Raw genomic sequence first — 24,428 nt, 5'->3', positions numbered from 1 at the left:
GACTAACTATGCTGTTTTCTGACACAAGCAAGAAACCTTTGATAACCTCTCCTAAACAGCGTAAGAGCCTCTAGGGCTGATAGCAAACTTCTAGGCATCTCTACTTTGTCCCCTCACACATTACCTGTGATCCATCCATCCTGGTCTAAGCCTGACTAATCTGCCTCCGCTATCGAAGGTAGTACGATGAGTAGCTAGTCCATCCACCCCTAGAATGACATCAACCAGTCACTCTAGAACCACAAGGTCAGCTGGAAGGCACCTACTCAAAACTCGCACTCTGGCAGATTAATTCTGCCACTGATGGATCACACTTGAGTCTATTGACCCAAAGAGGACATTCTAATCCCAGAAGTTATCAAACCCATACTCTCGACGGCTCTCACGGCCCTAAGGAAAGCGAAACATCAAAGTCGCTATGAACAAACACATCAAAACATATGGAAGTGAAAAGTACCTGTCACCGCCATGTCCGATGTGTCAGTCTCCTGCTGCGTCAAAGCGAAGATCCGTGCTGGCACTGATGGATCTTCCCCTGGGGAACCTGTGGAAGAAGGAGTGATCCCGCTCCTTCTGCCTCTGTCCTGCGCCATGGCTAGAGCTTCTGGCTGAGCCACTATGTCTGAGACTGTTTGCTGGGACTGTGTTAGCAAAGTAGCGGTGGAACACTCACGTGCTATGTGCCCCTCTTGTCCGCACCTGAAACATGCTGTTGTCCCTACGAAACAGACTCCTTTGTGCGACCTACCGTACCTCGGACATTTTGAGGTAGTCAAACCAGAACTCGAACCCTCACCTAGTCCCAGACCAGACTTATCTGCTTCCAGAACTTATTCTTCTTTGATCGTCTGAGGCCTCTACCTCCTTTCTTATTCTTTGTATTAGCCTCATGCAGAGGGGAGAGCTTCACATCACTTGTCCCTGCACGTTTGGCACTAGCTTCTCTCTTCTGTGCCATATCTACTATATCATGGGAACTCGCCCTTGACCTATTGATAACCCCTCCTACAAACTCATGAGCAAACTGCTCCCAGGCTAAGCTTTCTAACCTCGGGTTCACATACTGGTTGAACCATTCCCTTGCCTTTTCACATTTCAATGTGACCCCTGCCATCTGAATGGCTCTACTCTCACTGGCTCCCAACTCATCAGTTATCATCTTAACCAGTCTAAGATACTCAACAGGGTCATCACCAGTCTCAAACTGGGGAACATCTAACCTCAAATAATCTGTCAGCTGCACCATACTTTCTCCAGGTGAACTAAGCTTAGGTGTTTGGATGACTGGGGCTACTGGTTCTACTGGTGGTGGAGGAGGTGTAACTTGCCCTGGGTTAGGGTTTACTAACCTTGGGTAACAAAAGAAGGGTGGACACATGGTATACTGTGGATATGATGGTGGATATGGCGGATAAAAGGGAGGATAGGGCATAAAGGTAGGATATGGGTGATACCTAGGAAACTCTGCTGTATCTTTCATCGGGTACTCAGCCCCCCACTGGTAAGGTGGATACTGAGGTGGAACAAATCTCGAGGCCTGAGTGCCTCCTTGGGACTCACCCATATCTCCTCCTAATCCGCTCATACCAAAGCCGCCCTCTCTACTCTGGTCATCCTCCTCTCTTTCTCTCATAAGCCCTGACATACCACTCTGGACAACTCCCCTTCTACTCTCCTCAACAGACCTTCTAGGGTCCCTTGATGTACCTTCTCTGCTTACACTATCTGATGTTGCCCTTTGCAGAACGGGGAGGTGAGCATCCATGTCCTCATCCTCCGGCGGAGCTCCAGTCAATCTACCAGATCGACGAGTTCCTCTCATCCTGCCTCTGTAAAGCACAACAGCACACAAAAATATCATCACATGATCCATGTGAGAACACATGAATCCTTAGCACAGATCAAACGTATTCATAGCACATGTTGCTCATCATGGCATTTCACATCATCATGCACGACAGGACTCCACATCCTATCCTAGTGGACATGATCTTAACTTATTGTGCTTTCCCTCCTATACAAGACACGACCTCTTTCCGATGTGGGCTATCCCAACACACCGTACTCTTGAGGCCCTATGCTCTGATACCAATCTGTAACGACCCGGAAACCGGTACCCCTCAGTAACGGTCCGAACCATCACTGGCACTAGGATCCAGATCGGCTTAAGGCCGCCGGGACCCGTAGTCAGCCAACTATACTCTCTGTGTACCTGATAAATCCCAGTCATAAGACAAAACAATACTCACAATCCTGTAATACTCTGTAGGCTTAACTGCTGCTACTCAGATATGTCAATCTGAAATGGCCCTCAGGGCCTGTACCAGGGACTACTATCTGCTGTGGTCCAGGGATTAACACAATCTGTAACACATCCCACTGGTATCTCATCGAAGCCATACATTAAGCCTAACTCACACATTTCTCATCAAGAAACGTAAAACAGGATTGTGTACAAGGGATGAATCATACATCACACTATAGCAGTGACACTAGGGAAAGCATAAGTCTATCCAGTATATGACAGTACATATTTCTCTATTACATTACAACTAATCTTTCAATTACATCATGTCCACTATCTTATTACAACATACATTCACGCATAACTGTCCTCTGTACTCTTGCTGACGTTAACTTCCCATCGCTATCTCAGAACCTGCAAAACTGGGGTCAAGGGAGTGGGATGAGCTCTAGAGCCCAGTGAGGAGGAACAATAAAAACAGTTCATTCATTACATGCTCTCATGAAATGCATCACATCACAAACATATCATCTCAAGGATGAACTTGTCACCATAGCCCTCTACATACATAATAGTATGTCCAACTGTGCCAGGGGCGATTAGGCCTCACCTGGACTTCTCTGAAGTAACTCATATCATAACATGTCCAACTGTGCCAGGGGCGATTAGGCCTCACCTGGACTGCTCTGAGCTCTGATATGACAGCCCAGCTGTCTCACTCATAGTACCAGGAGCGACCTGGACTAACCAGGGGCGACCTGGTATGGCTATCTCATGCCACAACTCTGTATCTGTGCTCTATCAAGGGCTAAGGATCATCCAACATTCATCCACACAAATATCAGCTTATGCAATGCAGCATATTCGTGGAATCTAATGCAATACAACCTAATACATAACATGGCATTTTATGATGCATGGATCATGCTAGATTCGTGTCATTTCTGAATGTAAAATAGTACAGTTAGTTCCACTCACCTGTAGCCTCTGCTTGGCTACCTCTGGGCTACCTTTACCTCTGAGACAGCTACGACTGCTAAACTCTTCGGTTCCTCGGGTCCAATCCTACAATGGAGGACGCAAATGAGGCACCAAAACATACTCGCTATAACTGATAAACACTGCCCCAAAACCCCTCTAGAACACTTCAAAACATGCATGCAAAACAAGCAAAGGAAGGCTGGACAGAACACTTTCGGCGGCAGGTTCGGCGGCCGAATGTCCTCTCCAGAGCCGAAACTCAAGTACCTTCGGCGGCCGAATCTCCACTTTCGGGGGCAAGGTTCGGGGGCTACAACTCACTCCAGAGACGAAAGTCTCTAACCTTCGGCGGCACCTTCGGCGGCCGAATCCCCTAAACAGAGCCGAACCTCAAAAACACTCGGGGCAAGCTGTGGCAGCTTAAGCCACCATGCAAGGGGTTCGGCGGCCGAATTCCTTCTTCGGCTGCCGAACCTGAGTTCTTCACGAACTCAGCTTCTTCCGCAACCTAGCTCCTCCATCTTTTCCTCCTCGCTAACCATGCATAACTCCAAACCTCAACTTACATATACCCAAGTATATGCTCCAAGGGGTCCAAACCTACCTATCAACCCCAACAATCAACACACATAACACATAATCATGCATAAACCATTAAAACATCACAACTAAACCTATAACCATAACTCTACCCTTAGCCTTATTAAAACAAGTATACAGACTTCCCTTACCTCCTGAAATCAGAAGCTGGACACCCTGAACACCAAGCTATGCACCAACACCTCTTTTCCTTCACCAAAACACCAAAACTCTCTTCTTTTGGTTCACAACGTTCTAAACACTTTACCACCCTCAAACCTATGCATGAGTGATGAAAAACTTATAGATGAGTCATGGGAGACGTGGCATAACCTCTGGGACGATTTGGAGGTAACATCTGTCCCAAATCAAAGACTAAGGAGTGCCCACACATTGGCTGGCCAACTCAGCTTCGGCTGCCGAAACTGCATGCAAAACCATGCAACGTTCGGGGGCCGAACATAACCTTCGGGGGCCGAACATTGGGCACTTTCGGCGGCCGAACTTACCTTCGGCAGCCGAACCTATCCTTTGTCCCCAATGCCTGTTCTCTTCACAACTCACTCATGTTTCAGTCTAAACCGTTAAAATACTTACAAAGAATGGAGAAAACCTTCTCTTACCCGTCTAGAAACCTCTGACATCCTCGACTTCCACCGGACGGTAGAAATTCCGATGTCTGAATCTGCCGGGTATTACAACAACGATTTACAATCATTCAAAATCAAATCCTTGTATAAAATAATTTGACAAAAATACTCATCAAATGTCTGTCTAAACCCTGCATAAGATAATTTAGTAAAAATACTCCTCCTTTCACATCTCTCGAACATAAATCATTAAAATCTTCCAAACAAAATTATGAAAGAGAGTTTGTACGAAATAAATCTCAAATAAGATTCCAAACTGACGTTGTCTTTTCAATTCTGGAAACCCATAATAACTAGTAAACCTCCATTGAATATTACCTTCCGAAACAACCGAATCAATAAAATTTGAAAAAAAGTCAACCACAAAAACAGACCCATGACTCTTCCACATTAACGAAATGTCTCCTCTCATTCCTTATCTATTGACTGAGAAGCAACAATCAAAATATAAAAAATTACAAAAAAATTCTATACGAGAACTAAAAATTTTTGTTTCCATCAAAAATAAAATATTCGACTTGTAACTAGAAACCAAATCTTTCAATACAATAACTGTCCAAGAATTGCCGCCATAAATATGTAAAAGATGTCTGCATATTCTAAAAATTGATTGGATTGTATGTGAGAAACATTCCCAGAAATTATAAGTGACGATTGAAATATCTCTGGAGCTCTTAATAAGAACAACAACGTTTTCTTCTTCATCGATAGTCAATTGACGCAGATTGTCTTTCATGAAAAAGGGGAAATAAGAAGTTAGGTTTAAAGAAAGGAAAAGGCGAGATCATCGAGTAACAAAGGAATCACATAGAAAAATTTGCGTTGAAAGTTGTATAAAAATATATATTTTCCATAAAATCTCTTATAAATAAAAAAAATAACTATTTAATTATTCATTAAAACTCATCAGTTAATCTATTAATTTAAAAAAATTTATTAAAGTAATTTATTAATCAATTTTTTTAACTTTAAACATTAAGTTTTTTTACTATTTAGTCTCTATAATATGAATAAAATTTATTAATTGGTCCTTTAATTTTATAAAAATTAAACTAATTAATTTTTCATTTTAGACTTTTTTCGATATATAACGATTAAAATTAATGGAGAGATTAACTAGTGAGTTTCATTAAATTTGGAGGATTAAATAGTAATTTTTTAAATAAAAATTATTAATATATTTAAGTAAATTATTTATTTATTTTATACTCCATGAAAGCTCTTTCTAAAGGGAAACTATTTTTATGAAATAAAATAAAGGAAAGTTGCCTCATTTTGTTAAGGTTTCACATCTAATAAAGTCTCAAAAATCAAGATCACCCATTGGCTGTATTGAGATTATCATAAAGATTTTGTTTGGATGCAGCGAACCTGATTTAAGTTTCATTTGTTTTATAAAAAATATTTTTTAAAAAATAATTTTTATATTTTTTGATATTTGAAAATTTAGAAAATTTAATCAATAAAAAATATTTTTTAATTATAAAAAAATTATTTTATTAAAAAATATTTTTTATAAAATATAATTTTTAAATATAAATTATTTTCTGAAGATTAACGTTACTAAAAATGAAGAAATAAAAAGCTAGTGGACATCATGTTGATGTAAATATATTTGAGATAATATATATGCATGCACTTTCAGTTTCAACAATGACAGACTGTGACTTCAAAGAAAATGACTAGTTTTTTTATTTTTTTATTTTTAAATATATCCTAAGAACATTTATTTATCTACTTTATTTATTTTGGTATAATAGGGGAGAGACTAAAAATGGGTATTAGTTTTTAATTTTATTTGATAAGCAACAAATGAAAAGTTTCACCTTCAAAATTTTATAGGTTAAATACATATTTATGGCCATTTATTTTTTGAGATTAATCAATTGAATCATTAATTTAAAATTGTAACTTACTAAATTTTTTAAAATAAAAAAAATTATTAAATATAAATTAACTTTATTATCAAATTGATAATAAAATAAAATAAAAAAAGATAATACTACGTATTACACTCGATTGTATTATAAATTTAAAAAAATTATTATTTAATCTTTGTAATATAGAAAAATTCACTAGTTAATTCTTAAATTTTAAAAAATATATTAAAATATTTATGAAATCTACTGATTAATTTTTTATTTTAATTTTACTGTTAAATATTATAAAAAAGTTTAAAATATCTTTAATATTGCGTTACAAACTCATCTAGTGGGCTAGACAACACTAAATACTGAAAGTTAATTAGTTCATTTAGTTAAATTTTGATAATTTTCAGGTTTAACAATTTAATCATCTTGCTTTTTATTTAAAAAAAGTTAATTGGGTATTTAAACATTAATATTTTTTTTATTTTCTCTCCATTAATTAAAAAAAAAAAAACTAATTATTAAGAGATATATATGCTTTGGGCAGTGGGCATTTGAAATTCAATGTTCTCCTAAAACTTTGGATAATCTTATTTATGGTGATGTAGTAAAACCTGTTAATATAAAGTAAAAGAAAAGAAAAGGATAAGCATGAAGCATTTGCTAAGACTAAAATAAATTTAATATTTTCTTTAAATAAAATAATGCTTGCAAGAAAAGTAATTTATATATGAAAATAATATGTTGAGTTCTGCACGTTCATGTTTGGTCTGCCAAACCAATATGTTCATCTCATGCCTGCAGAAAGAAAGAGAGAGAGGCCCACATAGAGATAAAAGACAATGGCTACTCCCACTGCTTCCAAATGAAACAAACCAATTAATTTTCTCTAGAATCAAACATAGAAAATGGAGGAAAAAGAATGAAAATAATTTCAGTTTTCTTAAGCAGACACTTTCTCTGAAAGAAAAACAAGCAATAAGTTCCTTTTTTTTTTCTTTTTCTTTTTGTTTTTCCATCAGTATTTACATGCAGCAGAGGAGTGAAAATTAAAGATGGGCAAACAAATAAGAACATATAGCAAGAATTCATCAGTTAAATTATCTAATTTAATCAATCCCCCAAAAGATAAAATAAAAAGGAAAAAAAGGTCTGAAAGAGATCAAGCATATTTTCCAGGAAAATGGAAGAAAATTAAACCTAAACGATTTCCATTAGACAAGTTGACTCTCTCCAAAGCTATGCATTTGATAATTAGCCTCCATAGGCAGCATTGGGAATTCACCGAGTTCTTGAATAAAACCATCCAAATCTGCAAACCCAGCTAAGAAACCACCTGAATTTGCACCATTCCACATTTCTTCTTCATGATCTTCTTCTTTAACCTTGTCTCTCGCAAACCCACTTCTGATCTCCATTTTCATGGCGGCTGCTGTTGGCGGCGCTTGTGTTCTTTTGGGAATTCTTGGTTTCTTCTTGCAGGCCTTGTCAGCTGGTTTCCCTGTGAGTCTTTGCACCAATTCTCTAAAATTTGCAACATCCGTCTTGATGATTTCTGGAGCAAATATGTGAATTATGCGAATCTTTGGCTTCACTTTTGATATTGTTTGTGAATCTTTATGCATGGCTAGTGGTGATGGAGCTAGAGAAGAAGCTTGTTTCTTCATGATGATATTCTCCATTGATGAAGATTTGCTTTATGTCTGTATCTGTGTGAGAGAGAGAGGGAGAGAGAAAGAGTTGGTGTAGTTGTTTAGAGAGAAAGGAGAAGGATATCCTCTATATATATATAAAAGAGGAAAAAAAATTGCTAATCTCTGATTTTATTTCTATTTTTTTAAAATAAAAATATTTTTAAGTTAAAAATAATTAAATTTTTATGAAATTTTAGATTTCAGACAAAGATGAAATTTTAAAGAGAAAAACAAGCTGTCTGTTGAGAGGAAGAGAGATGTATGAATCATTGTCTGCCAAAATGGCTAAAGAGTCAATAAAGTAATAGAACCAAAATGGTCCCCCAAGTTTCCTTGTTAAGATTTACTAATTTAATTATATTTTATAATATTTTTATAAATATTTTTATGCAATTTTTGGGAGAGAGAGAGAGAGATGATGGGTATGAACATGAACACAATGACTCTAATTCTTACTTGGAGATATTATTTTGAATATTATATAAATTAAATAAGGAAATGGGTTTTTCTTGAAATGACTGAAAAGACCTTTTCTTTCTATTTTTATTTCAGGGCCACTTGCTTATATAATCTTAATTTGTCATTGTTATTAGAAAGGGAAAGAGGAAACACAAAAATCAATTTGGTCATTTGCCTTGAGAATGATGTATTAGGATCAAGTTGGGATTAATTTTAATTTATTTCACACAGTTTCCAAAATAATTGGATATATATTTATTAAAAATATTACATCGATTTAAAAAATAATAATATATTATTTTATATGAATTATAAATATTTTTTTTTAAATTTATTTTTAGAGTGAATCAAATTTAACTCAAATTTAATAATATTAACTTTATTTAATTAATTATTTGGTGATTGTAATTTTCATTAGATATATTATTTAATTCTTAATGTTTTTGATAATTTTTTATAAAAAAAAAATTATTGACTAAATTATATAAAAAGTGACTGGTAGATTAAAATATCAATTATTTAACATATCAATTAATGAATTGCTGACCGTTTATTAATAAAATATTATAATAATATTTTTTATTTTATTTATAATATTATCAATAGATTAAAATTTATTAATAAATAATAAATTATCAATTTTCAGTGAATTCATTTGTTTTTGCGAATATTAAGTAGCTATTTGCAATTATTCACGAGGGCAAAAAAGTAAACAAATGCATAATGGGAGATCCTGAAGTTAGGGTTTGGACTTGAAAATCATTTAATTACAATTGAGATATTATAAATTTGTGTGTGTGATACCACTACTCTCTTTATGACAAAGAATATATGTAATGCATAGTTGGAAATATAAAATAAATAAAAAATAAAAAATAAAAAGAAAGCATGAAGCAATGTCAATTGTCATGGGGTTGCATAAACGACAGCCGTACCGTATCCGCGTTTCAGAACCAAAATGGATATTAATCTTCATTTTCCAATATTTTCCACCCCACTCCTTCTATTTTATATTATTTCTCCAATGCCCTCTCATTTTTTCATTTTTTTTTATTTTAGTCCCTCCATTTCAACTATTCAGATTTAATTTCAAATATAAATTTTATTTACATATTATACAGGAACTCTTATAAAAAAATGGTAATTTGTATTATTGCAGCCATTTGTAAGTCGTATAAGGCAATCCAGCTGTACTTTTATAGTGGCATGAAATTATTAATTAATTAATTAAACCCTTTAATTTTAATTTATTTTTAATAATTAATTTTAATACTAATTTTAGGATAGAGAATCTCACATCATTATAGAAATAATTAATAAAATTAAATAATCTTTAATCTATTCATTTGTCTTTTGCTTTCATCTTCTTGCTACCGTACGAATTCATGTGGCTTTCCTCGCTAACGGACTATTCATATTCAATACACGTATCAATAATTAATTACTTATTAACTCCAACTTCTATGCAAATTATAATTTCATAATTTAAATTAAATATAAAATAAACAGTTTATTAAATTTTATTTAAAAAATATTTTACAATTTGAATGGATTATAACTAGCCTGTCACTTTTATAAATATTACCATATTTTGTAGCCGTATAATAAGGTAAAAAAAGTATTTTTATAAATAATTTTGAAGTATTTTAGTGGAATTAAAATATTAATTTATAAGGAAAGAGGCATTATTCTTAGAAGTTAGGAAATAATTCAAAAGTTTTATGGATTTTTTATTAAAAAAAAAAAAAAAAAAAAGAGAACTTAGCATTACCCGTAGGCCGTTGCAGTTGGAAGAGAGAATGATAAGCAGTAAGAAGTGCACGTGAAGGGCTGACAGATTGGAGAAGAAGTGACGTGGCAACACCGAGCACACGAGTCTCGTGGTTGCCGGCTACGCCAGGAAATGCCGGCCCCACACCTCGCACAGTATTGTTCACCCTAAAGTGATGCCACGTGGCAGGTGCAATGCGTTTCCAAACAGAATGGCATCTGTAAACGCGTTGACTTGGTCCTCCTTTTCTTTTCCTTCTTTTTTCGTCGATATAGAGTAATTTATAATGATTTGATAAAAAATAAAATTTATTAATAAAATTTTTAAAGTGTGAAAAATATTTATTTTAATTAAATTTTTTAAGTATTTTAAATATTAAAAATATAAAAAATATTTTTATGAAAGAAATAGAGCCTTAAAGTAATAAATAACGCTCGTTCTAAGAATTTTTTCAAATGATTTCAAGAAAACTTTTAAACAAAAATTTAACCTTCTTATTTGAAAAAAAAAATTATGAGAATGCGAAACACAATAAAATAAATTATGATAATAATTAAAATTCAGACAATTTATAACCATTTAATCGGAAAGTAAAATATGCTTCAAACATAATTTGGCAATAGTATTAATAAAACCATTGGTTTAAATGGTATAAAACACTAAAAAAATTATTATGGTTGCTATTAAAATTGAGTTAGAATTAACTCATTTTAAAAACTAACTTAATGAATAATAATTTTTTTTTTTGAAATGGAAATTGTAAGAGTAAAAAATGAGATCTCTCAAATTTACTCAGATGCACTCATCACTAGACTAAATCTTGTGAGTGCTGAAAAATAGAAGTATTTAAAACCTTTTTAAAGAGCATATTATCTCTATTTCAAATAAATATGAAATTAAATACCCTCTCTCATGTTTAGAACTATATTAAAGTGTGAAATATTTATGAATCCAACATCGAAAATGAATTAAACTTGTTCTAAATTTAACATACATTAAAGTCTTTTAAATATTTTAGACTCCAATAAAATTTTAAACATGAGGGAGAATCAAATATCGATTTGGAATATACCCCTTAAAAGGGTCATAGACACTCTACCTCTGAATTAATTTTTATGTAGTAAATTAAATATAATTCAAATTTAATAATCCCACCAATCTCTTACCTCATAAAAATATAAACTATTGATTGTATTGAATAAAAATTTAATTTAAGTAAAAAGTTATGAAAACAATTATGGGGAAAAATTATTTTTACCTTAAAATTATTATTATTATTATTATGAATTGATTTCAGCCAAACAAAATTATGTAGTTTTGTTTTTTTTCTTTTTTTTATAGTTGGCTCTCTAATAATTTACCATTAAAACTTAGTTGTTGATATTATAGTAAATGTTTATTTGCTTTGCTAACGAAACAATGTTCAAAATTTATAAAGAAATAAAAAGATTAATAGATCGGAGATTAATTAATTATTAAATTTTTCTTGTAAATAAATATTTAATTTTAAAATTATAAAGATTAAATTATTAATTTTGTCAAATGACTAAATAATGACTTACTAATTTTGACCTTAAATTTAATAGAAATAATAATTTGTTTTTCTTATTTTTATTTTGAAAAAAAAAATGTCCCTATAATTGATTTATTCTGTCATTTATCACTATACCAAAAAGTTAATAAATTTACTATGGAATTATAACAAACTACCTTTATAACATGGCCTATAGACTTTAAAAAATCCCCTGTCATAAAAGACGGTCACGATAGAGATAATCTCGGGATAATTATATTAATGATATTTAAAAAATAATTATAATTTTTAAACAAATTACTATCAGATTGAACCAACCAGACAATTAGACGAGATTAACTAAATTATTTTCTTGGTTAATTGACATATCTATTTAATGAACTAAATAAATAAATTTTATAATTTTATTTTTTTATGATTTATTAATCCCTATGACCGTCTTTTTTTATGCTATTATTTTGAAGGGTAAATTTACATTTATTTATTTTTATTTTTATTTTTATTTTTAATAATATTAAGAAAAAAATTAAATTTAATTATTTTAGTTTCATTATATAAAACTTTATTTATCTATTGAATTTTTATTTTTGAGAGATTTGTAAAAACAAATTTGTGGTACAACTTGAAAGAAGAATAAAATAAAATTTACAAAATTGTTGAATTTTTATATGCTTTGAAACAAGTATTTAAGTAGTAGCGTGAGAAATTTGACCAAATTTTGATTAAGTTCATTACTTTTTCTATTGAAATTAATAAATGATGAATGAATGGTTACTTGTTATATGTGCTCATATATTTATATTTGATATAAATTATGATATGACATATATAAAATTGATATAAAATATATAAAGTGAGTAAATGTGATTTCGGGTATTAAAATTAGAATGATAATATAATTATATCGCAAGAGCATTAATGTTGAACTTTTTCTTAAAAAATTTAGATATCTCAATACCCCACAATACTAATTCTTAAAAAAGAATAGAAATTATATTATTGTTCAATTTAGATATACATATATTATTAGAAAATTATTGCATTTAATAAAATTTGTAGACTTAATATAGTTTATGCTATATAGATTGAACATATTTACACATATCTAATCATGATCATTGGACTATTTTAGTCAAACTTAAGAATTATTTGAGAGGTACCATGAATTATGATATTTTATATGATGGATGTTCCACTGTATTAGAATAATACAATGATGCTAATTGAAATTATGTATTTAATTTAGATAGTTGTGTAATTACTTGAATCAATTATTATTATAAAAAATATCATGGAGTCGGAGTTTATTATTCTGGAATTAGATGACAATGAGACTTGAGTGGCTTAGATGACAATGAGACTTGAGTGGCTAAGAAGTTTCTTAGCAAATATTATATTGAGAATAAAATCAATATTATTCGTATATTGTGATTTCCAAACGGCAATAGTTATTGCAAAGAATAAGACTTTTAATAGTAGAAATAGACATATTTATCTAAGATATGATATGGTTGAACAGTTGTTGAGAAATGAAATTATATCCGTTGATTACGTGGAGCCAGAAGTGGATTTGGCCAATTCTCTAACTAAATCTTTTAAAAAAGAAGTTAATAAATGAAATATTGAGGAGATGGGGATGAAGCTTAGCCAATATAAAATTAATAGTGATATTGTGATTGCCAAACGACAATAACTATTGCAAATAATAAATCTTTTAATAGTAAAAGTAGATATATTTGTCTAAGACATGATGTGGTTAAGCAGCTGTTGAAAATGAAATTATATCTATTAATTACGCGGAGTTAGAAGTGAATTTGGCCAATTCTTTGACTAAATATTTCAAAACAGAAGTTAATAAATGAAATATTGAGGAGAACAGAATGAAACTTAGCCAATCTGAAATTAACAGTGATAGGAATCCAACCTTTACAATTGGAGGTCCCATAAAAAAGTTTATATGGGTAATAAAAGTTATTTATTAGTTCTGCTAACACTATTTAATATTGTACCTTCTTATAGTGTGAGAAGTGCTACACTGCATTAATGGGAGGATGAGATTAAAATTTTTAATGATATTCATATATTTTATAGGTGGTGTATAAATTATAGTATACACTTAATGATATTAATATCTATTATGGGTGGTGTATAAATTGTAGTATACATTTGATGATATCACCTATATAAATGTAGAAAGGAGCTGCTTCTATGAGATTGTGGTATAATTTTTAAAGCACTTATAAACTATCAAGTGTACGCATGGCCTATTAGCACAAAATAATGTTGAAAAATCTATTGAGTGGTATGAGATTGATAGGATATTAGCATATAAAAAATAATTTTTGATTCATAAAAATGAAAGTTTCACTGATTAATCTGTATGTTAAGTCTTATTAATCTAAATCTGATTCATAATTCAAAAGACATCAAATTCAAAATACATCAAATTCGAAATATATGCACTGAATTTTTAAACTCAGCAATGAAAATCTTTTTAAAATATGTGGGGATTGTTGATAATTCAAAAGATTTTATAGTCGTTAAAAATTTTATTTATGAGATTTTTGTGTTGTTCCATGTTTGATATTCACATTTAATATTAAATATGACCGTTATGATTTTATTATATTATCTCAACATTTTTATAATAGTTCCGAACGTCTATTTTTTCTATTATAAATAACATTTCACAATAAAAATTACACCTATTTTTTAATTTATTTTTTTTATTAAAATAATTTATTTTTAATTTTAATTTAAAAAATAAAATTTATTAATAAATTTATATATATAAATTTTAATAAAAGTCTTAAAAATATAGCATGACTTTTTTTTAAAAGCGAAAATTATTTTTTAAAAAATAATTTATTTTTTATTAACTAAAATTTTTAAATAACCTTTAAAAAAAAAAACATGTTTTCATTAAAATTTGTGTGTTCATTGCTCCCAATATGCATTGATTCTGTCTAGGTTCCGAATATGACGTAAGTTGAAATGTATGAAGAAGGAAGACCCAGACCATACAAGTCAAGGGTCTTTTAACCACTCTATTATTATTATTATTATTATTTAACTACATTGTAACGGACCTAAAAAGGTCATTATCCATAAATGTAAACACTTAAATTGCTATCGTCAAACTCATCTTAAGAGCAACTATTCTTGTTTACTCCACATTTAGTCAATCCTCGTGCTTGACAATGAGATATTTATTAATAATTAAAAAATTTATACGCACTCAAATACATAAATTAATTCATACATTTAATCAATTTAATATATAAATTTATCGGGTGATAATCTGAAATCCAGAGAAAATGAGATTTATAATGGTTGGGTTGGCTTAGGTGAGGGAAATATACTCTCTCCCCTTTATTCTTTTCTTTTTGTCTGCTAGTGATGCCTAACGGTCTTTCCGCTACAATATCACTTACCTCTGTTATACAGGTCTGTACGTACGAAACCGTCAGATATTCTTTTCACGCCAGGCGGCATTTAATTCTTCCGACGTGCGTGTAAATGGGGCTGCGAGGTGATTAAGTCTGCTATCTTTTCTCCTGTCACGTCTCGGGCCGGACTTGGTGTGAAAGGACTGAGGTCCGCAGAAGGCCCGATCTCAAGGCTGGGCTGTTCAAGCCGGCTCGTTAAAAGGGCACTAGGACCTTTGGATCAGGTCACTATCATGGCCTGGATCTTATACCGGGGTGGTGAGACCCAACGGTCATCATCGGATATTATATAATATTTTTTTCGATTTTAAATATTTTTATTTGTGTTAAAACTTCTATATTGGATTTGAACAAGCCTTAAGTTTCACCTATAAAAATTACCAAACTATATGAACATTAACAAATTCAGGTATTAATTACTCTAATTTTTTAACAAGTAAACATAGATAATAGATAATAAATAATTTATAATAACAAAAATAAAATCAATAAGTAAGTGAATCTATAAATTAACTCGTTAGTAGTTAAGAATATATCTTTATATTCGTACCTAATTTTAAATTTTAAGAAAATAATCATCTTTAGACATATATATGATATTTTATAGAACTCTTTTTACTCATTAAATATTATTTTTTTATTATTATTATTAATTTGAGTATTAAAGTGTCAATAGTTGACAACATCGATCTAACTGCATTATTTATCGATAAAAAAGAAAAAAGAAAACAGAGAGAAGAATACTTTATGCCACAACTGATGTCCTACACAAGCAAGATAACCTTTTTGGACTTCTATTTGTAATTATAGTTATAGTCATCATTAAAAATAGATTAAGGAGTTCTTATAATAATTTGTTTTTTATAGGATAAATCTCACTGTGTCAAATAATCATTGTAAGATGAATCATTAGAATTTAATTTAATAGTGAAATATAAACAAAATGGATTAAAATCAAAATAATTATAGAAAATATCTTTTAAGTATTAATAACATAATTTTTTTTATATATATTTTATTAGTTTATAAGATTTCAAGTTAATTATATTTTTATTTCAAAGTGTTGGGATGTAATTTTCAGTAACAAAAATTATAAGTTTATAATTTATTACACTGACTAAATATTTATTCTTTAATGGACGCAAAGGGGTATTGTATAATTGGTGTGGAATATAATTAAAGAATTATTACACTGTCTAAATGTTTGTTTCTTAATGGACACAAAGTTGTATACTTTGTTATTTAATCTCTAAATACTATGAAATATGAAAATTAAATGATTAATAATTAAAATAAACTCTGAAACAAATTTTGAATGACATAGATAATAATTTGCATCGTATTAATGTTTTATATTAAAATAGTTAGCTGTTATACTTCAATCAGCGGATAAGATTTAGATATATACATAGATTAATTTACAAGAGTATTTTCTTATTAGCAGTGACATTTTTAATATATTAAAAAAAATAAACAAAATAGAAGCAAATTAAAATTATTAAATTTTAAATGCGACATTAAAATTCTAGAGACGGTTTCAACACTAATAAATTATCTTCCACTTATTATTGTTATATTTTTTTCTTTTTTATTAACATAAATTCGGCCTATTTATTATTTTATGTATGCAGCAACGTCTTAAGCAGTATAAATCATTTATTACAGCTTTAAAGATGTAAAGGGGATTTGCGATTTTGTAAATTATATATGCAACAACAATGCTTTAAGCAGTATAAATTATCTAAGAAAATATTTTTTAAAAGATATTTTTAAATAAAATAATTTATTTTTTATTATTTAATTTAATTTAAAAAATAAAATATATTATTAAATTTATATAAAAAAATATGGAAAATATTATTTTTTAAAATAACTTAATTTTTTAATATTTTTTAATTATTAAATTGTTTAAACATTCAAAAAAATAAATATTTTCGTGAAAGAAATGAAATTTTAGTTTACAAATCATTATATTTCTAAAGCACCCTAATCTCTTCTTTATGTCTCTTTCTCTTACTCTTAACCTCTATTACTGCACGGCAATTAGCCTCCCATTCATTTCCAGACTTGTTAAAAATATGAAAAAACTCACAATATACTTAGAATTAAAGAAGGCAAGATCATATCCAATTCAAAATATTAAGAGAATGGGTTTGTGGGTTTATTTCCACTTATATATTTTCTAATCATTTCATCTTTTCAAATGCTAATACTTGGTATATTCTTAATAATGTTCAAAGTTATTAATAAGTTAAGACTTTTTAACTGTTTTCTTAAAGAAATTTTACACGCATTTAGATGTATATATCTAACTAATAAAATTTGAATATATCGTAATATTAGAGGCTAGTTTAGATGATACAGCATATACATGTTGAATAGGTATAATAGCTTGGGTTCAGGTAAAACTTGTGATGTTTTCAATACATTTTTTTTAAAGGTGGGATTTAGTAGTTAGGATAAGTAATCATCAAAAGCTTGATGCTTTAGCAAATTTAATACTATAGATTTGCTTGATTATATGTGTGCTTCATATAAGCAAAATAGTGATTTAATTGTAGTCGGAGATTTTTTTGTTTTACATCTTTAAAGCTGTAGTTATGTGTCTTTGTACGCATGGCCTCACGTTTTGGGAGGTAGCTTTAGGTGAAAGGTGAGGCAAGGGAATATCCTGCTTCTGATTCTTGTCATATGGGGAGAAAATGGAGAGACAAACAGTGGATGTTGAAGTTTCCTTTACCTTTTTCTTTTGGTTTTTTGAACCATCCTTAACATTTGGCTTCGCTTATTAGAAAATAATAATAATAATAATCCATCATGCAAGTCAAGAGCAATGCATGATAAGACTTGGTTGAGGCATGTTTGTCATTCTGCTCAAGGAACAAGTCTTCCATTCATGATAACAGAACAGAACAGAACGGCAATTTTTAATTTTTCTACCATAATTTAAGACAAAATTATTCCAAAGCAAAGGCACAACTACGTTCAAAGTTCAATCCAAGAAAACTTAACAGCCTAAATTACCAATAAAGGGAACACAAACTCCTAACAGAAAGCCATAACTTTCAAGACCACCATTTTGCTAACTTCCTCATAATCAAAACTTGTTTTTGTACCAGTAAACGCCTTTGCTCCGATCATCTGGCTCAACATAAACGCACTCCTTCGCCTCCCTCCACATTGCCTTATAGAAAGGAGTCCCATCAAATTGGTAGTATTCGCCCAAAATTGGTTTAATGGCCTTTGTTGCCTCCATTGCATAATAATGTGGCATTTTTGAGAAGAGATGGTGCGCTACATGAGTATCTGTTATATTATGAAACACCTTGTTCAAGATACCATAATCTCTATCGACGGTTGCTAGAGCTCCTCTTAGCCAATCCCATTCGGAAGAATCATAATGTGGCAATGCAGGATGAGTATGCTGGAGATATGTGATCGTAACAAGAAATGCATTCACCACCAACAAAGGAACTCCATAAACACAGACTACCCAAGCAAGCCCCTTCGCTGCAGCAATACGGAAGAGACCATAGGCGACTGCAATAACACCAGCATCAGATATGAATATCTCAGCCCTCTCACGGTCAGTGTAGATAGGTCCATATGGGTCATAGTGGCAGGCAAAGCGATCATAATGCCTGCCTGAGACATTGAATAATAGGTACAGAGGCCAGCCAAGGGTAAGAGTAATAATAAGTGTAAGGAGACGGCCTAGTGGGTTGTTAAGGTATCTGGCGAACCAACGGGTGTTAGATTTTTTCTTGGGGACAAATACTTCATCTTCCTCAAGGGAGGCTGTGTTGGAGTGATGACGGCGGTGGCTATGTTTCCATGAAAAGTAAGGAACCAGCAGGCAGGAGTGGAGAATAAGGCCAACTGTATCATCAAGCCATTGATAGTCACTGAAGGCATGGTGCCCACACTCGTGTGCTATAACCCAAACACCAGTGAGGACACATCCCTGGATGCACCAGTAAATTGGCCAGGCCACATAGGAGAGAGGATGAGGGAGGAGTTGGAAGTAGTTGGTGGCGATGTAATATAAAATAAAGGCAACGGTTAGGTCTACAATAACATAAGAAAATGAACGGAGGACAGAACGCTCAAAACAATGAGGTGGGATAGCTTTCTTGATCTGACCAAGCGTGAATGGTGGTTTTGAGTAAGGAACCCTTTTCAAGATTTCAGATTCCAACTTCTTGGGTGAAGGAGGAACAGACATTCTGCCACCGGCTCCCATGGCTCCACAACCTGGAAATAAGGGTTGTAATGTAAGTTACTCCATGGCGGATATATAATGAACTAAATCCAATCTAGAGGCATTAACATGTCCAAAATAAACCATCAATTACAACATCAACCGTCAATTAACCACAAAAAACATGTAAAACTCTAACTTAAATCAAATCATGCTAAAACCCGACTCAATGAACTATTCACTAAATCTTACATGCATCAAGTTAGAGCCCGTGCAGTTTCTCATAAGAACCTTAGGCACGAGGATACAAAAGGAAAGCTTGAATAGGAACAGTTCCATCTCTATCTTTCTCTCTCTCTTTCCTTCTGTAATCCTATAAGAGAAAGTAATTCCTATAATAATAGGAAGGTTCATACCTATTGTAAGGACAGATATAGCAAACCAAGCAATAAAAATCTTAAACTAGATGCACAAAGGATTAGTATGGCAGAAAATTGACAGTGTAAGAAATGGCACAATTCTTCACCTAATACTAATCATCATTGGTAAAATATGTACCAAAGAGTATCAGTAAGGAAAATCCTTTTGATATGCGTCATAGGCATTCAAGCAGGCTAAAATGCCCTTTTTCTAAGAAAATAACCAAAATTCACGGTGCACCAGAATGCAGTTTCTAAACTGAGGGCATAAAACTAAATTCGATGCTAGAATGAATGCGGAAAATAAAAGAGATAACTTAACACAAAGAAACTAGATGGAATTTGAATAAAAGTAAATGCAGAAATGGTCGGGGGAAAGCCGAGGCAATGCCCATGCTTCCTTAAAGTAACACCAGACATTCAGATGAGAAATGGAACATGAGACATTCATGGACCACGCAATTAACAAACGATAAGTCTACCATAAAGCAAAATGGCAACAATTTATGCTTGTCAAAATTTTCATACTTCAATTCTTGTGGTCGGTCACTTGTTTCGTGCATAATCTAATTGCACAATTGACCAAGATTCGGTATATGCGCAGCATGTATAGTATGCTGACTTTTAAAGACAGAAATCACTTAGAGTAAGAAAATATATTAAAGGGTTCCGGAACCGACAATAAAATTTTAAGTGGTAGTATAAGCAGAATTTGTGTAGTCTGTTGATTCCCAATGGAGTTAACTTAAAACCCCTTCTATCCCGTCTACGAGTATTGCTCTATCTGCCATCAATTTCTTTTTACGATAGCACAAGAGCTAAACTTGCCTACACGTCACAGTTTAACATCAACGTCACAGCATGCCAGATAAGCTCCGTAAAATCCAAGTAGACGAGGTCCACAAAAATAAAAAATAAGATGAAAATTATCTTTCACATACACACAGCAAGCCGACACTAATTTGCACTCACAAGGCAAATTGGCAAAAAATTGCCAGATCGTGGGTTGTCCACGAGATGTGAAGCCTAATTTGTACCAGAGTGATGTGAATTTGTACAGTTGTACTCCTGTGGGGCAGTAATTCTGTTTTTAGTGCCTTCATGCACATGTAGACACGTGATGATGAATCGATTCTGCTTTTTATTAGTATTATTATTATTATTGTTAAATATTCGATGAAATAGAGACTCCAATACGGCAATACCGGACCCTCTGGGCCACCCATTGGTTGAAAACCACTAATTGTAGACCATGCACCAGCTTTTGGAGCAACAAAGTTAGACTTTCCAAGACAAGGGATGACCATAATAAGCATTAGTTTACAACTCCATCAACAATCCAAAATAACTTAAAAGCTGAAATACAGTGAACCACTTCATCGACAGATAAAACCCAGCTCACCGGAACTCTACAGTAGTCAATAATTATCGGCCAAAATGAATCGGACCCAAATTTCACTCCGTGCGGCCAGTTAAAGGAAGCAACTAGAGGTGGGGTCTCAAACAATTAAAAAAAGTAAGAAAGAAAGAAAGAAAGATAATGGTGGCTTCAGAAAAACGCTTGTATTCCAATAAGTCCGCTCTTAACCAGAACAGACACAATTCCTTTGTGACACTGACAGAAATCTTCCACCAAATCAATTGCTATTGGCCAAACACATCACAGCTATTTGAGGGATTAAAGCAAACTAATTTCACCTCGTCACGACTCCCCGCACTGAGCCGCAACCGCCCATTTTGATTCCAATGGTAGGAATTTATGTTTGGATGTTTGTTAGGTGCAAATTCCTATATTGACTAGCATAAGTGCCGGTGTTAAATTAATAAATCAAAACTAGCGTACTTTTCTTTACAAACCTACCGTTGGCGGATTCTTGCTTTACATGTGCGGTCAAACAAGAATACAAGATCCGATATTAAATTTAAAATATAACTCCTTAAAAAACCTTTTCAATAAAATAAGAGAGAAACCAATAAGGAATCCGGAGAATCCAAAGCAAGAAATTGCATTAGAACACCATAGCAAGCATTTTCCAGTATTAAAATCAAGATGCCGTATAAAGCCGCTTAAAACAAAACGAAATCGCCGTCAGAGATTTCTTAATTAATAATAAACCAAACAACGATAATCACTCATATAATAATAGAAAATAGAGAGCTATCATACCAAACAACGTATTAGATTTAAAAAAAAAAACATAAGAGCACTGAGCATGAAGTCACGTGACAAGCCTAAAGGAAATCACGGAATAGACAGGACACCAGATCAACTAAGGTAAAGCCTCCATCAGAGAGCGAAAGCTTAACAAAAAAAGGAAAATGATTTCAATGTCGGAAAACAACCGGTAATAAATTTCCGATAACTGATTTTACAAATTAAATTCATAAATATATCAAATCTAAGCTCGGAAAAGAAGATCTTAATGCGGATGAGAAAAATCTACAATACAAAATAGAAATTACTAGCTTTTACCTGGATCTGAGTAACATTACATAGAAAACACAGATTTCAGGCGAATTTCACAGGATTTTAACGAAGACACTTAATGAAACCAAATACCAAACAGAAAATGTGAGCAGAAAGGAAATCTAGAGAAGGAAAATGCAGGATAGAAGCAGAATGAGTAGAGTACCTGGTAGAAGAAGAGAGAGAAAGGTCTGGAAATCTGAAAATATCTCTTACTTTCCTCTCTCTCTCTCTCTCTTTCTCTGTGTGGCCGTGGAATCGCCGGCCCTGCCCTCCAAAGCATGCACGAAAGGCCGCTACTTAAACTTGCGCTTCTTTGCTCTCCAATTGCTTAATGGGACCCACCAGATACCAACAAATGTACCTTCCTGGAAATTATATAATGGAAAAAACTTCGTCTAGTTGGTAGTTGCCACTATAAGCACTCGAGACGCAAAATTACAAAAATATTTAAAATTCATGTACTTATATTCCTAAGTTTATTTAAATCAAGTTTTAAACAAAATAAATTTATATAAATAAATTAACATCTAATTTATTTAGTTCGAAAAACTCATGAGGGTTCTTGTTTTGGTAATTCTAGCGTTTTTAATAGGGATAATATACGTTGTTTTAATAGTAATTAATCAACAATTACTATAAATATGTATTATTTGACTCCATTAAATACTCAATATTATTTTTTAAATTGTTGTTTAAAAAAATATTTTTATATATCCTAATTAGTCTTTATTTACGTATTATTTTATATTTTTTCTTTTTTAAATAATGAATTTAATTTTTTTATTGTTTTCAAATTATAGACTTTGCGTTTTTAAAATTATAATATATTTATTAAATTTATATTTTATTTCTGTTTAATACACACTTATTTAACTTTATTCTCCGTGAAAAATATTTTTTATATTTTTCATTTTTTTAATATTTAAAATACTTAAAAAATTATTTAATAAAAAATATTTTTTATCAATAAAAATTAAATTATTTTTTAAAAATGACTTTTTCTTTTAAAAAATTATTTTTCATATTTTAAAATTCTTATTAAAATCTCAATATATGAATTTATTAATATATTTTATTTTTTAAATTAAAATTAAATAATAAAAAATAAATTATTTTATTAAAAAATATTTTTTAAATATAAATTATTTTCACAAGTAAATTGATCTTTAAAAAGTAAATGGAGTGGTGATTGTATTAAGAACTATAATATAAAATTTATTATTTAACTATATGGACTATATTTTATTAATAGATATAAAATCAATTATATAGCTAACATAAATGTAATTAATTTGTTATTTTATGTGTTAATGTTATGTATATATTTTAAACACTTCGCTTTTATGCATCAATATTTTTTTTTATTTTAAGTATACATCTATATAAAAATTAAAATTTTTAATTACTAATTTATTATTTATATAATTATTTATGCGGAATAAATCATTTAAATTTTATTTTAAAATATTAATTATTTTAATAGTCATTTTAATTAATGTAGTTATTTTACTAGTAATTAATCAATTATTATAAAAAATATTTTTTATAATTCATTATTTTAATCATTAAATAATAATATTTTAATTGAATAAAACACTAAATATTATTTTTAAATTAAATTATTTAATTTCTAAATATTAATATTAATTAATCTATAAAATTTAAAAAATCTATTAAAACGTTTATTTTTATCAATAAAATAATTATTTTATTTAATTTTAATAAAAATATAATAAAAAATTAAATTATTTATCTTTTTAATTTAATTTTTTAATAAAAAATTAAAAATAATTTTTATTAACAAAAAATATAAATATTTTAATAAATATTTAAAAGTATAATAATTGACTTGTTAATCATAATAATATTTAATAATTAAATAAGAAATTTTATTAAAGATAAAATTAAATTTAAAAATTATTTTTCTTATTATTTATTTATTTTTAATTAAAAAATTATTTTATTAATAAAAATAAAAAATAAAAATATTTTAATATATTTTTTAAAAATATAAATATTAACCTATTAATAATAATAATAATATTGAAAGAGAAATTTGGAAATCTCCGCTTTTAAAAACCATGAACAACAGGTGGGTAATATGCCTC

The 24,428-nt window shown here is 30.6% G+C and overlaps 2 protein-coding genes across 4 annotated transcripts; both read right to left on the bottom strand.

The window, feature by feature from the left end:
- Window positions 1–7,401: 7,401 nt before the first annotated feature.
- On the bottom strand, window positions 7,402–8,088 carry LOC110622514 (VQ motif-containing protein 25). The gene has a single exon (XM_021767040.2). The coding sequence runs from the start codon at window positions 8,003–8,005 to the stop codon at window positions 7,538–7,540; it is 468 nt and encodes a 155-aa protein (XP_021622732.1). The 5' UTR covers window positions 8,006–8,088; the 3' UTR covers window positions 7,402–7,537.
- A 10,052-nt stretch (window positions 8,089–18,140) lies between these two features.
- On the bottom strand, window positions 18,141–22,671 carry LOC110622513 (delta(12)-fatty-acid desaturase FAD2). 3 transcript variants are annotated; one of them, XM_021767039.2, is made up of 2 exons: window positions 22,484–22,671; window positions 18,141–19,484 (listed from the first exon to the last, which is right to left on the bottom strand). In XM_021767039.2, exon 2 carries the CDS (start codon window positions 19,471–19,473, stop codon window positions 18,328–18,330), a length of 1,146 nt encoding a protein of 381 aa, XP_021622731.1. In that variant the 5' UTR covers window positions 19,474–19,484; window positions 22,484–22,671; the 3' UTR covers window positions 18,141–18,327. The 3 variants fall into 3 exon arrangements, with proteins under 3 accessions (XP_021622731.1, XP_043815893.1, XP_043815894.1); XM_043959958.1 differs by lacking the exon at window positions 22,484–22,671 and adding an exon at window positions 20,379–21,903; XM_043959959.1 differs by lacking the exon at window positions 22,484–22,671 and adding an exon at window positions 19,684–20,316.
- Window positions 22,672–24,428: the final 1,757 nt, after the last annotated feature.

Source organism: Manihot esculenta, chromosome 9 (assembly GCF_001659605.2).
Source record: "Manihot esculenta cultivar AM560-2 chromosome 9, M.esculenta_v8, whole genome shotgun sequence".
Lineage (NCBI taxonomy): Eukaryota > Viridiplantae > Streptophyta > Magnoliopsida > Malpighiales > Euphorbiaceae > Manihot > Manihot esculenta.
Note: the sequence above shows the minus strand (reverse complement) of the source record. Positions and strands in the feature narration are given on the sequence as shown.